The sequence below is a fragment of the Narcine bancroftii genome, chromosome 10, assembly GCF_036971445.1.
Source record: "Narcine bancroftii isolate sNarBan1 chromosome 10, sNarBan1.hap1, whole genome shotgun sequence".
NCBI lineage: Eukaryota > Metazoa > Chordata > Chondrichthyes > Torpediniformes > Narcinidae > Narcine > Narcine bancroftii.
The window spans coordinates 48,222,562-48,243,698 of NC_091478.1; the positions used below are offsets into that span (position 1 = coordinate 48,222,562).

Genomic DNA, 21,137 nt, shown 5'->3' on the forward strand with positions numbered 1-21,137 from the left:
GACACGGTTGCAGCGGCTGCAGGGGAAAATTGGTTGGTTGGGGTTGGGTGTTGGGTTTTTCCTCCTTTGCCTTTTGTCAGTGAGGTGGGCTCTGCGGTCTTCTTCAAAGGAGGTTGCTGCCCGCCAAACTGTGAGGCGCCAAGATGCACGGTTTGAGGAGATATCAGCCCACTGGCGGTGGTCAATGTGGCAGGCACCAAGAGATTTCTTTAGGCAGTCCTTGTACCTTTTCTTTGGTGCACCTCTGTCACGGTGGCCAGTGGAGAGCTCGCCATATAACACGATCTTGGGAAGGCGATGGTCCTCCATTCTGGAGACGTGACCCACCCAGCGCAGCTGGATCTTCAGCAGCGTGGACTCGATGCTGTCGACCTCTGCCATCTCGAGCACTTCGACGTTAGGGATGAAAGCGCTCCAATGGATGTTGAGGATGGAGCGGAGACAATGCTGGTGGAAGCGTTCTAGGAGCCGTAGGTGATGCCGGTAGAGGACCCATGATTCGGAGCCGAACAGGAGTGTGGGTATGACAACGGCTCTGTATACGCTTATTACTAAATATTAAAAAAAGCAATAATAGTGTACGAAATGTAAGGCAGTGTTTTTGGTTCATTGATCATTCAAGAATCTGATGGCAGCGGGGAAGAAGTTGTCCTTGTGCCGCTGAGTGCTCCTCTTTAGGCTTCTGGACCTTTTCTCCCCAATAGTAGCAGAATGATGAGGGCATGGCCTGAGTGGTGAGTCTTTGAGGATAGAGGCCGATTTGTTAGACCACTCGATGGAGTGGTCTAATGCCTGTGATGCCGCAGGCAGAGTTAAAAAGCTTCGAAATGTAACCAATTAGAATGTTCTCCACGGTATACCTGTAGAAGTTTACGAGAGTCTTCAGTGACCTACTGAACCGCCTCAAACACCTCACAAAGTATAGCCACTGTCAAGCCTTCTTTGTGAATGCATCAACATGGAGGCTTGAGGACAGATCCTTGGAGATGTTGACACCCAAGAATTTGAAGTTCTTGACCTTCTAGTTGAACAAATCAGTCATCAAGTGCTGGAAAATGGGATTGGTGTGGATGGGTACTTGATGATCAACATGGTTAAAATGGGCAAAAGAGAGACTATTTCTGTTTTAGAACCATTTTAAAAGAATGAGAAACTGAGTCATCCTTGCCTGCAAAGCAGTCATACATCTGCCTTCAGCACCCCAATGCAGACATCAAAGGAGTTTTTGGAACCCTGGAAGGAGAGGAGGTGAAAGGACTTCTTGGGGGTTATCAACAACAAACTGAGTGCATTATTTGAATGGATAGAAGAGAAGCACAGCACGGTTTTGGAGTTTTTTTTAAATTTAGAGATACAGCATTGTAATAGGCCCTACCAGCCTGTGCCACCCAAATATACGAATTAACCTACAAACCCAAGTTAATCCTAGCGAGTAGCAGTCACAAGAACCTGGGGTGGCAACCTTTAAATTTTTTATTTAGACATACAGCACATTTTGGCCCACAAGGACGTGGGATTCTTGGCCGGCACGGATTCATGGGCTGAAATGGCCGATTACCGTGTTGTATATCCAAGTTAAAAATTAAAAGCTTGGCAACCTCTGGTTTAGCTTAACAAAGGTCTTGTGTCAGGTATTTTTGATCAGCAGATGGAATTTATTCCTGATTAAGAGTAAAGAGACATTTTGGAAGTTAAATCAGGGTAAGATTTTCACAGTGAATAGAAGGGCCCGAGATAAATAGAAAAAGAGGGACTTGATTGTGCAAGTTCAATGATCCAAGATGGCAGTAGAGAGGGAAAGGATGGCAAAAGCAGCATTTCTGATACTGAACATTATGAGCAGAGGCATGGAACATAGCCTTTGTTGTGGCACATCTTCCTAAATCATTGGCGAGGCCCCATCTAGAATATTGTGAACAGTTTTGATCACCTCGCAATAGTATGGCAGTGATTGTTCTGGAGAGCAGATGAAATTCTGCAAGGGACAAGTTGGGTACATTTTCCTTGAAACACAGAAGGCTGTGGGTTGGGGGGGGGGGGGTGGAGAGGGAGAGTAGATGGAAGTGCACAAAATCATGGTGGGGGGGGGCATAGATAGGACAGTAAATTTTTCATCATTGCAGACAGGTGGATTACCTGAGGGCATATGTTTAAAGCAAGGCTAAGAGAACAAACAAGGATATTTTCAAAGAGTGCTTGGAATTTAAAATTCACTGAGAGGGTGTTGAAAGCAGACTAGCAAAAGTCAATTATTTAGACATTCCAACTGCCAAGTCACTGAAGGCTATGGTTCAAGTGGGATTAGTATAGATCAGGGATTCCCAACCTTTTTGTTTCTCTGTACTCCTTGGGCATTTTTTTAGGTTCCCGTGAACCCCTAAAAATTAAGGATAAAAAAACATGACATTGTGCAATCTGACTGCAGATTACAACACCAAGTATTGTACAGTAGTGGTTATTCTCTCAGACCCAATGTCCCCCCCTGAAAAGTGCAAAAGTACCACTGGGGGTACATGTACCCCAGGTTGAGAACCCCTGGTATAGGTGGACAATTGATATTCAGCATACACAGGTTGCACAAGAAAATAAGGGTAGGCCACTCAGCCCCGAAGCCTGCCCCACTATTCTTTTTTTTAATTTTTTATTTTTCACACCATAAACCACACACATTAACCATGATACATACTTTTTCCTTTTCAAATATATACAGTGCCATTTTCTCCCCCCCCCCCTCCCGTCCATTTAAAGTACAAAATCTAGGATACATTAAACCGGTCAAACAATGTTGTCATTCAATAAAAATAAACAAGAAATTCCACTGAGTCAATTCTTTTCATTTCCTTCTCCTTTCGTTAATTTAGGTAGTGAATGTCCCCGGTAGGTTTTCGCTATTGTGTTTCATGTAAGGCTCCCATATTTGTTCAAATATTTCAATATTATTTCTTAAACTATATGTTATTTTTTCTATTGGAATACATTTATTCATTTCTATATACCATTGTTGTATTTTCAAATTATCTTCCGATTTCCAGGTTGACATAATACATTTTTTTGCTACGGCTAGAGCTATCTTAACAAATCTTTTTTGTGCATCCTCCAAATCAATTCCAAATTCTTTGTTTTTTTATGTTACTTAGGAGGAAGATCTCTGGATTCTTTGGTATATTGTTTTCTGTAATTTTATTTAATATTTGGTTTAGATCTTCCCAAAATTTTTCTTTCTCACAATTCATTGCATGAATTGTTGTTCCCATTTCTTTTTTACATCGAAAACATCTATCAGATACTGTTGGGTCCCATTTATTTAACTTTTGAGGTGTAATGTATAGCCTGTGTATCCAGTTATATTGTATCATACGTAACCTCGTATTTATTGTATTTCTCATCGTTCCAGAACATAACTTCTCCCATGTTTCCTTTTTTATCTTTATATTTAAATCTTGTTCCCATTTTTGTTTAGTTTTACCATTTGTTTCCTCATTCTCCTTTTCTTGCAGTTTAATATACATATTTGTTATAAATCTTTTGATTATCATTGTATCTGTAATCACATATTCAAAGTTACTTCCCTCTGGTAAACTCAGACTGCTTCCTAATTTGTCCTTCAAGTAGGATCTCAATTGGTAATATGCCAGCACTGTATCTTGAGTTATATTGTATTTATCTTTCATTTGTTCAAAGGATAATAATCTATTTCCTGAAAAACAATTTTCTATTCTTTTGATCCCTTTTTTCTCCCATTCTCTAAAGGAAAGGTTATCTATTGTAAAAGGGAGTAACTTGTTTTGCGTCAATATTAGTTTTGGTAATTGATCATTTGTTTTATTTCTTTCTACATGAATCTTCTTCCAAATATTGAGTAGATGATGTAATACTGGTGAACTTCCATGTTGTACCAATTTTTCATCCCATTTATATAATATGTGTTCAGGTATCTTTTCCCCTATTTTATCTAATTCTAATCTAGTCCAATCTTGCTTTTCCCTTGTTTGGTAAAAATCTGATAGGTATCTTAATTGTGCGGCTCTATAATAATTTTTAAAGTTTGGCAGTTGTAAGCCTCCTTGTTTATACCATTCTGTTAATTGATCTAGTGCTATCCTCGGTTTCCCCCCTTTCCATAAAAATTTCCTTATTATTTTCTTTAACTCTTTGAAGAATTTCTCTGTCAGGTGTATTGGCAATGCCTGAAGTAGGTATAATATCCTTGGAAAAATGTTCATTTTAATACAGTTTATCCTTCCTATTAGTGTTAGTGGTAAATCTTTCCAATGCTCTAAATCGTCCTGTAATTTTTTCATTAGTGGATAATAATTGAGTTTATATAGCTGGCCGAGATTTTTATTTATTTGTATACCTAGGTATCTTATTGCTTGCATTTGCCATCTGAATGGTGATTCCTTCTTAAATTTTGAGAAATCCGCATTATTCATAGGCATTGCTTCACTTTTATTTACGTTAATCTTGTAACCCGACACCTGCCCCACTATTCAATGTGACCACGATGTCTATCAATGGTAGATATTCAATCGCAAATTCTTCAATCTTTCAAATATTTTTCTAAACCTTAAATATATTTAAAGATCTTGCCTCCACTAACCTCATGGGTACAGAATGCTAGAGATTAGTTGGCTGTAAAGAAGAAATTTCAGTGCATTAAAAGACTAGCCCATTATTTTCCCAGGTTTCTCCTTGAGAGAGAATACAAACATCTCAATATTTACCCTGTCAAGCTCCCCTTGGATCTTGCACATTTGAACAAGGTCACCTCTCATTGTTGTAAACTCAAAATACATACTCAAACTGTCTAGACTCTCCCAAATAAAACATATTCTCATCCCAGCCTGGTGACTCTCCTTTAGACTACTTCTAATGATCATCACCATGTACAGCATTCAAGATTCCTTTATTGTCATGTAATAACAACGATGCAATATTACACAAAATTTGCTTTCGACTCCTGTAATGAAGACAAATTTGCCATGGCAGTAATTGCCTGAAGTGCCTCAGAGTGAGAGAAAAAGAGTGCCCTCCATCACCAAGTGTCCATGAATTCGCCTCCAGTGCTGCCGCAGCCACAGTGTCAGTCCAAACCAAACCATTACCAACCCGAGCCCCAGATCCAAACCTGACACAATCAGGAAACCTTCAGTGCCCGCGGCAACCTCTCACACCCTGGTAGCAATATTTGGTACCGCTTCACCCAGTCTCGAGCCATTCTCTGCAGTCTGCTGCCTGGTATTAATCCCTCATCCGCAGCTGCCAGCTGCCTGCATGTTCTTCAGCTGCAGAGCTCCCTCACTGGTCCACTGCCATGGTCACTGTCCTGTGGGTAGTCACCTCTTCTTCTCAAACAAGGGGTGTTCTCCCCAGTCCTCTGGTTCCCTGGAGTCTGCAATCCCTTTGTGGCTGTTGCTGTCGTAGAAACTGCCATCTTGGGGACAGACCACACAGTCGCAGACTTTTTAGATAAAACCACGTCAGCTCCATTAACAGGCTGTTTAGAGCCTGGATGGAGCTGATGGCAGTTGGACCGGACAGCTGGACCCCACATTAGTGCTGTGTCTCTGCTCCCTGCTCTCCATTGTTCTGCACCAGCGGCAATGCTGCCATTACAACAGCTCTGGAAGCGCCGCAATCCTCCTCTCCCCCCCCCCCCCCCAACACCAGGTGTTGGTGAATCCACACGTGTACAACTGCGGCAAAACCTGCAATTCTGGAATCCAACTAATTTTTCCATCTCTTTCACATTGGACAGTTTTCAATCATGCCATCATGCACTGTCCAATACCTTGGGCTTAGTTTATTCACTGATTCTTATGCAACACCTGTCAAATGCATTTTGGATATCCAAGTACAGTACATTTACAGGTTCCCTGCTCTCAGGTCTCCCTTTCAAATCTTCAAAGAGCACAAAGAGTACAAACCCGCTGTTTGAATACCCTCTGTCATCGATAGCACAAAGGGGACTGGAAGAAGTAGACTGGGAGCAGATGTATGTGGGCAAAACAACATTTGAAAAATGGCAATCTTTCCAAGTTAGGAAGAGTGGAGGAACAGCACATTCCAGTATGGATTCCAAGTTAGGAAGAGTGGAGGTACAGCACATTCCAGTAAGGATTCCAAGTTAGGAAGAGTGGAGGTACAGCACATTCCAGTAAGGATTCCAAGTTAGGAAGAGTGGAGGTACAGCACATTCCAGTAAGGATTCCAAGTTAGGAAGAGTGGAGGTACAGCACATTCCAGTAAGGATTCCAAGTTAGGAAGAGTGGAGGTACAGCACATTCCAGTAAGGATTCCAAGTTAGGAAGAGTGGAGGTACAGCACATTCCAGTAAGGATTCCAAGTTAGGAAGAGTGGAGGTACAGCACATTCCAGTAAGGATTCCAAGTTAGGAAGAGTGGAGGTACAGCACATTCCAGTAAGGATTCCAAGTTAGGAAGAGTGGAGGTACAGCACATTCCAGTAAGGAATGACAATGATTATTGAAGGTTTGATCAGGAAAATAAAAAGGAAGCAGATAATAGGTGTAGGCAACTAAAAACGAGTCAATACTTTGAGGAATCTAGAGCTTGTAGGAGTGTATGTATTTAAAGAGGCAATTAGTAAAGCAAAAAAGTTAACAAAATATCTCTTGCAAATCAGACCAAGGAAAGCTCCAATTCCTTTGACAAATATATTGAGAACAAGGTAGTCAGGGATTCCTTGGAAACAAAAGGGGTAATCTACATGTGGAGCAGTATACTTCTGATTTGTATTCACCAACAACATGGAGGATACACATTTCTACTTGGGATACACAAATTTGTCTGGACCATGAAAGTATTAAGGTGTAAGTGTTAGAAGTCTTGGAACACAAGGGTGAATAAATCAGAGGGCCAGATGAGATTGCTATGGCAAACAAGGGAGGGAATCTGACATTTTTATTATTGACTAACAGGATACCTGGCGTTGGCCAGGAAATAAAATACTCAATTGTTGACTACATGGTTGAAACAAAGCTTTTTACATAATTGTTTGTAGTATGGATCGTCTCCTGGTGTTGTATTGTGATATCAAGTCTAATGCCCTTCATGTAGTTGCAACAGTATTCAGCCTGTTTTTTCACATTTCCCACAAAATAAGAGTTGCCGGAATTGTGGATGCTCATTTACTTGAGGTTGGAGTGACCCAATACGATGAGAGACTTGTCCCTGGACTTTAAATGTTGCATGAAGCCTCCTTCTATGATGATGTTGGCTCCAAAAGATATCATCTGAAATGCTGGGTCGGGTGCTCTGATCATCTTTAGGAACTGTTTAGACTCTGCTGTGATGGCTAGCAGCAGCATTTTCAATGGCTGTGGAGGCTCAGCCAGTAGAGCCATGCTAGATTTTCCACTGGAAGAACACATCAATGGCATTTTGCCTTTCCACTTCCTTGCTCCACAATGTTGGCATACCTCTGACATGGAGCCAATTACAACTGTATTAATGGAAGAATACTCAATGTCAACTGCGTAAGTGAATGCAGCATTTAGCAGGTTGGCTGTAGTTAATGGTGCTGCCCTTCGGCTGGTGGCTTTTGCTTGGAGTCTTGCTTTTTCTTCCTCAGCAGACTCTTGCTGTCTGTTCATGGAATGCCAGGTGCCATCAGCACTGAAGTGGGCTTGGCATTATTCTTCAGTTTCCTGCTGCCTGCCCCATGCCTGTCTGGAAGCCTGACCACTGAAATGGGCTGATGTATTGCTACTGTTGTTTTCTGCTCCTTGCATGTCTGGAAGCATCAACAGTGAGATGAGGCTGATGTTCCTCTGCTGTCTCTTGCTTTCTCCTTTGTCTAACTCTACAGGCTTGTGAAGAGCTTCTGCCAATGTTGCTTCACTTTTTTGGGCTCACATTGAACTGGGTTTGGCCACTTGTTTTTATTCTGAATGTACATCGAGTATATGGACAGTAACTAATTGAGGTGTCCCTGGTGGAAGTTCAATTTTTTTTTGGAACTGTGGTCATGACATTCAGCATCAAATGTTACAATTTTAGTAAACAGTAACGCAAGTCGGTGGAAGCTGGTCAAAATAAAATGGTCATATGACCTTAAAGGTTAAATTCAACGTGTTCATGACCTTCAGAATCCAATGTTACCTCTACTGAACTCCTTGGACATTTCTAGAGTGCTCCATATTGATTTGCATGGAGAACAAAGAAACAGACATGCATGCACAAATTATATATATATATATATATATATCTATAGATAGATATATATATGAGATATTCACCACAGACGGACCTGTTCTGCAGAGGATGTTTCAAATATTGATCTTGGGTTGCATTTTCTGTGCACACATCAGGTGCTGCTGCATCAGTTTCTTGTGCTTCAGATATACCTTGCTGTAAAATAAATACAAACAGATATCCTTCAAAAGGAGTTTCACTGACGTAGTAACAATTAGGTAAAGTCAAGAATGAGATCCAAAACCTACAAATACACAACTTAAACATATTGTTGCTCAGAGAAGCCAGCTGAGTCCTCCCACCCACAAAGAATCCCTCAGCTTTTGCCACTTCCATTATAATTGCAGAACCAAGGTATTAGTCAAGTTAAGCAACAATGCTGTTTTAATAGAATCTTTCATGAAACAAAGAAAAACTGACACTAAAACATAAGATGAAGTTACTCAAAGTTTGGTCAAAGGACCCTAAAGGAGTACAGAAGAGTGTCCAAGAAACTCAGCAGGTCATGAAGCATCATAGAAAGTAAAGAGCAGTCCATGTTTTGGGCCCATATGTCACCTCCAGGATATTGTTTACAATCTTTTAAAGAATTGCTTAAACATGCAATGGTGTTAAGATTTAGATGTGAAATTCTGAAGTTAGAGCTAGACAGCAGAAAGAACTATCAAGTCATGAATGACTTTTATTAAAACAAGGATTGATAAGGCACAGGGAACCAGAGACTGCAGCTTAATCAAGAGTCTTCATGGCCATGCAGGAAATTGAACAAGAATGAGTAGCAAAAAGTAAACTGTTGGGAGAAATTCAGTAGGGAAGGCAGCATTTGTGGAGCCAGAAAGATTGTCAATGCTTCAGATTGCAATTTTGTTTAAAGAGTTGATTCTCCCTCTATCCCCAATTACTGCCACTGTTGACTTCCAGCAGCAGCTTTTTTTTTGCACCAGAATCCACCATTTGCAGGATTTTGTGTCTCATGAATAAAAACTCTAAAACTAAGATCATGGTTAGATGAGGAGATAATGTAGGTAATACACAAGTGTAATAGGTTACTAGCCTAATAATTGTCCAGACAACAGAATCCTGATAGTACAAATTTGCACAGATGGAAGGTGACTTGGACTATCAGTCAGAAAGCATGGAAATGTGCCCCTCAGCCCACTGACATGCCAACTGTGATACACCAGTTTATCCAAATCCAACACTAATCCTATTTTATTCTTCCAACATTGCCTTCAACCCCACGTGCACACTGGTAATCATACCACTCATCTACAACATGGGAATACAGAGAAAACCTATGCAGTCATAGGAAAAATGTGCAGCCAAACAGATCATAATCAAACCTGATTCAGCAATCCTGGAAAATAGCACTTCTATCAGTTGCATCATTATGAAAATAGTACAATACAGAAATAGGCCCTTTGGCCAACCACATCCTTGCTGATCTATTTGTTCTGAGTGTGTGCTCCAAGATTATATAATGCAAATAATGTTGATAATTTCTAAAGGAAACAGGCATGAGCAGAGGTGGGTTGAAGATTGTGACAGAGGAAGTATACAATGTAAAATCAGGTTGGAACAAAAACTTTAAAGCCAAGAAGATGACATACATGTCAAAGCAGTTTTGCTTTGACACACATCCTGCATTTTTGCCAAACAGACTACAGCTCATAATCCTGGTATAGTTTATGACTTTTAAAATTTAAATTCCACCACTTTATCTGTCCATACGTTCCAATATCTCAAAACCTCAGCCAATTATGTGGATCTTTAGACAATTATTATTTTTAAATTAAATCTATGACTTTTGGCTATGGATTCACTTGCAATAGAAATATTTTATCACAAATTAATTAGTCAATTTATTTATCCTTTTCTGCTTTTAAATTAGGACTCTTTTCATTTGAAGCAATATTCAGAAAGTCAGGACACATTTGTAGGATAAACAGAGCCTGTATTTTTAGATTTCTGTCAAAATGCCTGACTTGCTGAGCATTTCCAACATATTCTGATTTTATCCTAGACTTTCAACATCTAGTTTTGATAAGTATTAACATTCAACTTCATAAATTGAAGACCAATATCATCGTGACAAATGGCCTCTCAAATTATTCTTGGAACTTAATAGTTTCCATTTCACCATTCTTGCCAGTCTAATAAAACTCCTTCCCACACATTTCTTCCTCAGGCACAAAATTTCCCCCTTTCCACATTCACTCAACATCTCCACACCATCCCCAACCAGTTCAAAATGACATTTTTCCTGCACCCAATCACACCCTCCAACCCCAGCTGCCTTAAAATCCCCTTCATCTTGCAAATGTCTCCCCTAGCCAGCCCATCCCACCTCACCCAACCCAATCACTTCTTTTGCTTGCCCTAAATGCCCCTTTCCTCACCCATTCCCCCACCAGCTTGCCTAATGTACCTCCCCAAGCCCCTACACATTTCCTGGCCCACTAATGTACCCTCCCAAGACCCTGTACATTCCCTGGCCTGGGTGGTGAAGGTCCTCAAGGATAGAGACTGCTCTCTTGTACATGTCCTTGGTGTCACCTCATGTAGATGTCTTCAATGGAGTGAAGACTAGTGCCCGTAATGTCACAGGCCGAGTTAACAAGCCTCTGGAGCTTTTTCTTGTTCTGATCATTGGCACCTCTGAACCAGTGATACAACCAGCCACTGTAAAATGCCATCTCTCTATGACAGTGTTCACCATGTCCCCTGATGCTCTACCATTGCCTCCCACCTCTCTACAGCCACTCCCATCCTTCATCCTTGCACTGCCCCTCACCCATATGACCCACTGAAGGGTCACAGTCCTTCCCCCTCTAAAGCTGAGACATCCCACTCCCTGCTATTGCTTCACACACTTCTCTAGCCCCAAGGGTAGGTGTCCGTGTGCAGAGTGGGCCACATTAGGTAATGCCACCTCATAGCAAGCTCAGTTATCCGGCAGAGCTGCACTCATGAGTGAACACTGACAAACAGCAGGCGATCCACTCCAACCCTCCTTCATGTCCCCCCCACCCATCCCAGCTCACCCAGGCCCTGTTTCACGTTTCCTTCCCCCTCCTCATAGAGCGATACAGCACAGAACAGGCCCTTCTGCCCTCTATCTTGGGCCGACCCATATATTCCTTGCTTAAAAAAGTACTAAACCCTCCCTACCCCATAACCCTCTATTTTACTTTCATCCATGTATCGCAGAGTCTCTTAAATGCCCTGAATGTTTCAGCCTCCAGCACCATCCCTGGCAAGGCATTCTAGGCACCCACAATTCTCTGTGTAAAAAAACACCCCTGATATCTCCCTCAAACTTCCCTCCCTTAATTTTGTACATTTGTTCCCTGGTGTTTGCTGATCCTGTCCTGGGAAACAGCTGCTGGCTGTCCACCCTATCAATGCCCCTCAATCAAGTCTCCTCTCATCCTTCTTTGCTCCAAAGAGAAAAGTATCAGCTCTGCTTAACCTTGCCTCGTAAGACTGGTTTTCCAATCTGGGTAAATCTCCTCTGTAGCCTCTCCATAGCTTCCAAATCCTTCCTATAATGAGGTGACCAGAACTGAACACAATACTCAAATTTGTAGATTTACAATGTGACCTCTCCTCCTGAATACAATTCCTCTATTAATGAAGCCCAGCATCCCACAGACCTTTGTAACTATCCTATCAACCTGTGCGGTGACCTTGAGGGATGCATGGATTTGAACATGTTCATCCACAATCTTTAGTAACTGACCATTAACCCTGGACTCAGCCTTCTGGTTTGCCCTTCCAAAATGCATCACCTCACACTTATCCAGATTGAAATCCATCTGCCACTTTTCTGCCCAATTCTACATCCTGTTCCACCCTCCTCCTCCAGCCCAAGCCCATCTTTGCATCTCCTCACCCCTGTCACCCAGGCCCCGTGTCATGCCCTCCTCCCAATGTCCAGGCCCCGCATCACGCCGCCCCTCCATCTCCTCCACCAGCGCTGCTTCACGCCCCCCCCCTCCATCTCTCCCACCAGGTGCTGCTTCACACCCCCCCTCCATCTCCCCCACCAAGCGCTGCTTCACACCCCCCCTCCATCCCCCCCACCAGGCGCTGCTTCACGCCCCCCCTCCATCTCCCCCACCAGGCGCTGCTTCACGCCCCCCCCCCCCAATCGTCCGAGCCGTGCTTAAAGTCCGTTCCTCCTCCTCTCCGCCCAAGTCCTGCTTCACGTTTTCCAACTCCTCGAGCTCGCCCGGGCCTTACTTCACGCCCCCTCCTTCAGCCCCTACCCCTCCTCCAACTCACTTGGCCCTGCTTCACACCCACCCCTTCTTCGAACCTATCTTCACCTCCTCCTCCACGTTCCCCCCCCCCCTCCAGCCCATCTTCACATCCCCTCCGCCAGTTCGCCCGCTCCTCTCCCTTCCCTCCTCCAGCTCGCCCGGATCCCCCTGCTCCACGCAACCACACGCCCCTCCGTCTCACCGGCTGCGAAGCCGTCGCCACCGGCCCTTCCGTCGCCATCTTACTCCCCTCAGCCCCGACCGCGCTTACCCCGCCAATCAGCGAGTAGCCGGATCACGTGCTGCGGGACAACTTGTATGCAAAATGGGGCAAATGCATGCCGTGATTGGCTAGCGGGCTATCAATCATGGGACCGGAAGGGCATCCCATCCCATGTGCTCTCTGAGACACCCATCAACTGCTTTCATTGATTGGACGTCAGCAGTGACCGTTTCATTCTTCCTGATGGTGAAGGAGCGGCTAAATTCGTCCGGAAAATACTTACCTTGGGGAAAAAATAAATGCTCGTCTGTGGACTTAAAAAAACCTCATAGATTCTGATTCCAGCAGCTTTTAAAGTAGGCACGTGCCTTCTGTAGTCTTGTTATTTCACATTTCATTCAAGCATAGGATCACACAAATATTGTCCAATGCGCTAGTTGTGTCTATCGGATGAAATATCTGCTCTTGTTAATCTAAGAGATTGCATTTACACTACACTACACATTTTATACACACCACACAGTATACATACTACATATTACACACACACTGCGTTTCCTCAGGTTTCTGGGCAATACTTACCGGTCAATTCGTATCACAAAAAAAGAGATTTTGTCACGTGTTTATCATGTTATTGAAACTGAGCTTTAAAAAACTACAGATACTGAGAATCTGAAATAAAAAAAAACCTTGGAACTTGGAAACTGCACATCAGGCAGGATCTATGGAAAAAGAAATGGAATTAACTTTCAGATCTGAGACCATTGTCAGAATGGGGAAGAGGTGATTAAAAGAAATGAAACTAAGTCGCAGCGAGGTGATGGATGGATAGGACAAATGAAACATTATGGTAGGATAAGACCATTTCTCATGGAAATTGGTGATGGTGGTTTGTCTGTTTCAGATGTTGCTAATAGAAGGATCTGTATTTCCAACATGTTTGGTTGTGCTAATGGAGAAAGAAAGACAGCCAATATCTCAACAAAGTGGTCCTTTCAGAAGGAGGAGAGGAGGAAGTATGATCAAGAGAGATGAGGGCTTGAAATGGATGTGTAACTAACCTATTGCCCAAAATGGTCATGGTACACATTGATACCAATGACACAGGCAGAAGTGGGGTCGAGGTCTTGCCAAATAAGTTCAGGGAGTTAGGAAAGAGGCTGAAGAGCAGGAGCTCCAAGGTGGTTATCTTTTGGATTTCTCCCAGTGCTACAAACTAGGGAAGGTTAGAACAGGAAGATGGTGCAGACAAATGAGTGGCTGAAGTGATGGTGCAGGGGCATTGTTTCAAGTTCTTGGATCATTGGAAACTTTTCTGGAGAAGGGGTGATCTGTTCAAGTGGGATGGATTGAACCTGAACTTGAGGGGAACCAATATCCTGGCAAAGAGGTTTACTGAGGCAGAGGTGGGTTAAACTAGATTTGTATGGGATTGGAACCAAATTGAAGAAGCAGAGGAAGATTTGGTGCACAGGTAGGGACAGCTGGTAGAGAGTTTATGTGGAAGAACAGGCAGTGAGGGCAAATTGCAACTGTGGGGGTGAGTTGCAATGCAACAGGGACACAGAGTAAAAAAAAAGTAACAAATATTGGGCTAAAGGTTTTGTATTTAAATCCACACAGTATGAGAAATCAAGTGGATGATCTGTAATACAGCTACAGATTGGCAGATATGATATTGTGGCCATCATAGAGTCATGGCTAAAGGATGGATGATATTGGGAGCTGAATGTCCAAGGATATGCAGTGTATTAAAAGGATAGGTAGGTAAGCAGAGTGGGTGGTGTGGCTCTGTTGGTAAACTGTGGATTTTGTTAAGAAATGGCAAGGGTAAAAGGACACTGTTGTCAGTTATCTACAGACCTCCAAGCAGTAGCTGGAATTTGGATAAAAATTAAAACAGCAAATAGAAAAGGCGTGTCAGAAACATGGGATAATATGAGGAAAACTAGAGTGGGACTGGATCTCAAGAAATAGAATTTGTAGAATGCTTACAAGATGGCTTTTTAAGACCCTCTTTTAAAGAGGGGAATCAGCTGCACTGGTTTGGGTATCGTGTAATGCACCAGAGGCAATTAGAGCAGTGATCATAATATGACTGAGTTCAAGTTGAGATTCAACAAGGAGAAACTAAAGCAGTGGTCCTCAATCTTTTTCTTTCCACTCACATACCACTTCAAGTATTCCCAATACCATAGGTGCTCTGTGATTAGTAAGGGATTGCTTAAGGTGGTATGTGGGTGGAAAGAAAAAGTTTGAAATCCATTGTTTTAATCATACCTCATTGACTCGTTACATGCACAGTTTCAGAACTCCAAAGGAAATGGGCCAATGACAATTTTTCTCAAGCAAAATATTTCAGTAACAAATGGGTCTAGAGCAGTGATTCTCAACCTTCCTTTCCCACTCACATACCACCTGAAGCAATCCCTTACTGAGCACAAAGCACTGATGGCATAAAGATTAATTAAAGTGGTATGTGAGTGTAAAGAAAAAGGTTGAGAACTAAAGTCAGATGTGCAGGTATATTCAGAGGAGTAAAGGAATTACAGGGGGATGAGAGTAGGTGGGAAGGGGGCACTAGTAGGGAGGAAGGCAGAACAGCAATGGATGGAGTCTCTGTGAGAAATGGGGAAGGTGCAGGATAAATACAGACCAAAAAGGAGGAAATATTCAAATGAAAAATGTCACAACTGTGGCTGACAAGGAAAGTCAAGGCGTTTTTAAAAACTTGTAGAAAGTAACTTTTAAAAAACTCATAAGGAAGGAAAAGATGAAGTCTGAAAGTAGGCTAGCAAATAATAACAAAGAGACAAAAATCTGTGTATAAAGAGTAAAAGATTGTGAGAGTAGATATCGGGCTACTAGAAAATGATGCTGGTAAAATAATAATGGGAGACAAAGAGATGGCAGAGGGAGTAAATGAGTATTTTGCATCAGTTTTCACTGGAAGATATTAGCAGTGTGCCAGATGTCAAATGGTATCAGGGAAGGGGTGTAAGTGCAGTTGCTATTTCTAGGGAGAAGGTACTTGGAAAGATGAATGGTCTAAGGGTAGATAGATTTTCAGTCCAGATGGATTGCACCCTTGAGGTCTGAAAGAGGTAGCAGTGGAGATTGTGGAGGCATTGGTAATGATCTTTCAGGAATCAATAGATTGGGAAATCTGGAAATTCTAGTCTGAAAAATAACAACTATCACCCTTCTATTCAAGAAGGGAGAGAGTAAGCAGAAAGGAAATTATCAGCTGGTCGGCCTGACATTAGTGGTTGGGAAGATGTTGGTGTCAATTGTAAAGTATGAGGTTACAGAGTACTTGGAGGCACATGACAAGATAGGCCTGTAATGAAAGATTTAAACTGTTTTTTTACTTTTGCAGCCTTTGCTTCTGCAAGACTGAGAACCTGCTTGTTTTTTAGAATCAGCAGACATAAGCTAAATTTCACCGAGGGGCCAGAGATGCAGTTATCTGACGAAAGGACATCTGTGTACCAAGAACATTTAATCTTCCTGCTTGTTTTGGTCACAGACTGTCAGAGGCCTAGCCCTGATGCAAAATAAACCATTGTATTCAAAGTGATAAGCTGAAAATTACATTATTTGATAGAAGCCTAGCATGCGAGCTTGCTCGCTTATCTTTCTTGGTGTGCTAGGAATAGGTGCTTGGGTAAGTAGTTTTTGGGTAATATAAGCCATGGTCCCACTGCTGAACTGAGAGACTCTCCGAGAAGTGGCAAAATCTCTCAGCAAGAAGAACTTCTAGAGTTCAAGGGAGGTGGAGAAGCTGCTACCGGCGCCCCGACAACCTACTACAAGTGTACAGTCGTTGCCTCGCTTCGGCAGTTGGGACCAGTCCAGGAGTTGATAAGTATAGTTGGGAAGGGCTAGCATATTGTAGTTTGAAATCAGCTTTTGAATTTGTAATAAACATTTGTATAAACTCAACTGCTCTCAGTATGTGTGTCTATTTTCTTTCGGTAGCTCAAACACTGTGACCAATCTAAAATGAACAAAATGAGAGGTACAAGTTTACCCAGGACAAGGCCAAACCCAGCATAGTTTCCTTAAGGGAAAATCTTACTTGACAAACCTATTGGAATGCTTTGAAGAGGATAAAGGTGATACAGTGGTTGTTGTGTATTTGGATTTTCAGGAGGCCTTTGACTTGGTAAAGCACGTGAGGCTACTTAGCAAGATAAGAGCCCATGGTACAACAGGAAACATATTAGTGTGGGTAGAACATTGGCTGCTTGGCAGGAAGCAGAGAGTCAGAATACAGGGATTATATTCTGGTTGGCTTCCAGTTGCAGGTGACGTTCCACAGGGTCGGTGTTGGGGCCACTTCTTTTTATGTTGTATATCATTGATTTAAATTATGGAATGAATGGGTTTGTGGCCAAGTTTGCAGATGATATGAAGGGAGGTGGAGGAGCAGGTATTGTTGAAGAAACGGGGAGTCTACAGAAGGACTTGGACAAGTTGGGAGAATGGGCAGAGAAGTGACAAATTAAATACAATGTCAGAAAGTTTACGGTCATGCCTTTTGGTGGAAGAAATAAATGGACACAAGATTTTCTAAATGGGAGAAAATTGAAGAATCCCAGATGCAAAGGGACTTGGGAGTCCTCTTGCAAGATAGCCGTAAAGTAAACTTGCATGTTGAGTCGGTGGTGAAGAAGCCAAATGCAATGCTGGCGTTCATTTCAAGAGGAATAGAATATAAGAGCAGGGATGTGATGTTATAAGGCACCGGTGAGACCTCACTTGGAGTATTGTGAGCAGTTTAGGGCTAAGAAAGGATGTGCTGACATTAGAAAGGGTTCAGAGGAGGTTCACAAAGATGCTTCCTGGAATGAAAGGGTATGAGGAGTGTTTGACAACTCTTTGTCTGTACCCATTGGAATTTAGGAGAGTGGTGGGGGGGGGGGGGGGATGGAACTCATTGAAACATTTTGAATGTTGAAAGGCATGGAGAGAGTAGATGTAGAAAGATTGCTTCCCGTGGAAAGTCTTGGAGAAGAGGGCGCAACTTCAGGATCAAATGACATTTGCAGAATAGAGAAGCGGAGGAATTTCTTGAGACAGAGGGTGATAAATGTATGAAATTTGTTGCCACAGGCAGTTTTGGACACCAGGTCATTGGATATATTTAAGGCAGAAAATGATTGGTTCTTGATTAGCCAGGGCATCAAAGGTTATAGGGAGAAGGCAGGGCAGTGGGGCTGAGTGGGAAAATTGATCAGTTCATGATAGCCTATTCTGACCTAGTCTTATGAAATGGAGATGATGAAATCCAGAATGGGAAGGGAATGAAAGAGCATGATGAAAACAGGCAGCAAAAGTAATGACATCTTCAAATTCTGTATAAGGCCCACTATCTTTATATTATTTCTTCTATTATAGTTTTCCATTATATCTATCTTCTGAGCTAACAGCTCATGTGCCTCTTTAACTTTTTTATTAGATTCTTCTAATTTCTCTTTTAAGTCCTCTACTTCCATTTCTACAATTATTTCTCGTTCTTCCATATTTTCCACTCTTTTTCCTATCTCTGACATGACCATTTCTATTTTATTCATTTTTTCTTCTGCATTCTTAATTCTTCTTTTTATCTCATTAAATTCTTGTAATTGCCATTCTTTCACTGATTCCATATATTCTTTAAAAAAAGATACATCCATTGTCTTGCCTTTCTCTTCTTCTTCCATTTCTTTCTGTTCTTCTTATTCTTCTTCTTCTGGGTTGACCATCTGTTGTTTCCTTGTTTTCTTTTTACCCTCTTCTTTCTTGTTGTCGTTATTTTCCATGTTCTGCACCTACTGCTGTGTTGCAGGTGTCTCTCTCAGCTGTGGAGATCGACGCCGCAGCTGTTCCCCCCTCCCATCAGTGTTTTTTTTCATGCGCATGCGCGATTGCGCACTTTTACTCGGCTCTGTGAGCCATTTTTGTAGTCCCGAGCCCGGGACTTCCACTGACCTGAGGGAGCGGGCTTCTCTCTCCGCGGCGGGCCTCTTTGGACAGGTAAGGCCTTCACCTTCTTCTTCCGATGTTCTTTCTTCCTCTTTTCTTCCCGTTGTTTTCGACTTTTCTCTCTTCGCTGCCATTTTCTTCTCACATTTATTTTTACTTTATTGTAAATTTTAATCTTGTACCTTTGTGCTTTTTTAAAAACTTTTCGGGAGAGGGCTGGAATTCCCTGACCGGCCACTACTCCATCACGTGACTCGAGACTCAAGTTGTTGAAGAAGAAATATATAGCAGAAGAAAATTGGCATACCAAGACCATCACAAAATCTGGGGAAGGGTGTAGCTTCTGTAAAGAAATAGTTTCCAGGGAGAAGGATACAAGATGTGTTTGTACCATGATGGCCTGTGAAGGAACAAGACTGAATTATCGTTATTGCAACAAAGAAAGTATAAACATTGGACCCAGTTGTGGACCTGGGACAGTCAAACTGTTAAGAAGACAATGATAAATATGCCTCATACTTTGAAATTCTGCTGCAAGGAAGTCAGGTTTACCATCTTTGACCCTTCTTAAACTTAAAGTATCTTGTCCAGATTTATTCTGGCTCAGTATGGAACCACTCTTCCCAAGACTACAAGAAATTGCAGTTTCAACACAGATCATGCTATCAAACTCCCTTCCCCTCTCACTTCATGCCAAATCTCTAGTATCTTGAGCATTAAGAAGCTGGAAGGAACTCAGTGCGTTGGATAGTATCCATGGAAAGAAATGGTGTCAATGTTTAGTCAGGACTGCTTTTTGGAATCGAAATGGGAAGATGAGGTAGTAGTATAAAAGGTCTCCCTCACCCACATTGACATGATATACCAGGATTGTTGTTTGAAGAGGGCGTGTAAAATCATTGAGGATTTCTTCTACCCCACACACAGCATTTTACAGCTGCTTCCATCGGGGAAGAGATACAGGAGTATCAGAGCCAGCATCACCAGGCTGAGGAACAGCTTCTTCCCATGGGCAGTGAGAATGATGAATAACCAAAGGAACAGTTCTCACTAACCATCAGAGACTCTCATGTTCATGAAACTATTTATTTGTATCTGTGAATACTAGTCCTGCGCATTCTTTGCTTGTATGTGCGTTATGTCTGGGTGTGTGTCTGCATGTTCTGAGCTGAGGACCGTAGAACGCTGTTTCGTCCAGGTGTACTTGTACTTTCTTTGGCTTGGCTTCGCGGACGAAGATTTATGGAGGGGGTAAAAAGTCCACGTCAGCTGCAGGCTCGTTTGTGGCTGACAAGTCCGATGCGGGACAGGCAGACACGATTGCAGCAATTGCAGGGGAAAATTGGTTGGTTGGGTTGGGTGTTGGGTTTTTCCTCCTTTGCCTTTTATCAGTGAGGTGGGCTCTGCGGTCTTCTTCAAAGGAGGTTGCTGCCCAGAAGGCAATAAACTTGACTTAGGAGGAGGCAAGGGTGATAGGTTGGAGAGGAGACCGTGGGGAGAAGTGAGAAGAGGTGCAGCTGAACAACAGAGAGGAACACAAAAACTGCAAATGCTGTGATCTGGAGAAAATGAAAAGCTGGAGTTAGACAGCTTGCACGGAGAGCAATGGTCAGTCGGCGTTCCGCGTCAGGGGCCTTCCCAGAGAAAGCAGCAGAGTAGAATGGTTGTAAAAAGGTAAAATGACGCAAACTTTCACCTGCACCCGTCTGTGCAGCGCGAAGGTTCAGCAGGTGATCGATCGGAAACAGTCCTTCCATCTGAGCATGCTGAACGTTTGGGAGCCACTTCCGGGTTGCAGCCGTTAACGCCTGTGATTGGTGAAGACGGAACGTGCGCGGTGGGCGGCGATTCAGCCCCTGCCCCAGCGGGCGGGAGGAGCGTGGTGGGCCGGGATGCAGCGACTCCTCTCGGTGGGCAGGAGAAGTGCGGTGCGCACCGGGCAAGGCGGAGGTGGGGGGGTCGACAAGGCAGCATGATGGTGGTGGCGGCGGCAGCAGGACCGGGACGAGGTAAAGGTCGGCCGGATTCGGGTACCGAGGCAGATGGCGAAAGGAGTGGTCGCGGCGGGGAGGGCGGGGGCGGCTCCAACACGAGGGGGACAGAGCCGGCCCATGGTGGGTAGAGGCCAAAATGAAGGGGGGTGTGGAGCCCGATGTCCCACGGCCCCAGACAGGGCCGCTCCGTGTCTGTCCCTGGAGCGCAGCAGGAAGGACTCTGGCCACGCAGCATCCCTGCTCGGGGTGGGAACCCGACCCGTTCTCCAAACGCTAATGCTTCAATTTATTGTCATGTGTCGCATCCCATGGCCTGCTGCAAGGCAGACGGATTCATCCCCGGCAGGAATTGCCCGAAGTGCCTCTTATAGTCAGATCTGGCCGCTTTCAGTTGGAATCGCTGGGAGAATGCGGCTCCGGAGCCGGCTGCGGGTGCGAAGCATGGCAGCGCTGAAGGGGCTGTTTTGGC

General features: G+C 43.3%; 2 protein-coding genes across 9 annotated transcripts in view; one reads left to right on the forward strand and one right to left on the reverse strand.

Moving 5' to 3' along the window:
* Positions 1-12,765, reverse strand: part of eif4e1c (eukaryotic translation initiation factor 4E family member 1c) — a 37,391-nt gene extending 24,626 nt beyond the window's left edge. For both annotated transcript variants that reach the window (XM_069900892.1, XM_069900891.1), the window contains exons 1-2: positions 12,684-12,765; positions 8,272-8,372 (exon numbers count right to left, since the gene is read on the reverse strand). In XM_069900892.1, the coding sequence (XP_069756993.1) occupies positions 8,272-8,372; positions 12,684-12,722 (140 nt within the window). In that variant the 5' untranslated portion in view covers positions 12,723-12,765. The remainder of the gene's footprint in view (positions 1-8,271; positions 8,373-12,683) is intronic.
* The window catches only part of slc25a16 (solute carrier family 25 member 16), a 174,783-nt gene that overhangs the window by 85,355 nt on the left and 68,291 nt on the right, over positions 1-21,137 (forward strand). For 2 of the 7 annotated variants that reach the window (XM_069900884.1, XM_069900885.1), the window contains exon 1: positions 20,546-20,683. The exons of 3 other annotated variants lie outside the window; for them this stretch is intronic. Coding sequence is in view for 1 of the 4 variants with exons in the window: in XM_069900887.1 (XP_069756988.1) it covers positions 20,647-20,683 (37 nt within the window). In the remaining 3 variants the exon portion in view is untranslated. Of the gene's footprint in view, positions 1-20,545; positions 20,684-21,137 lie in introns of those variants that run through there. 2 more of the 7 variants (XM_069900881.1, XM_069900887.1) reach the window with 1 other exon arrangement.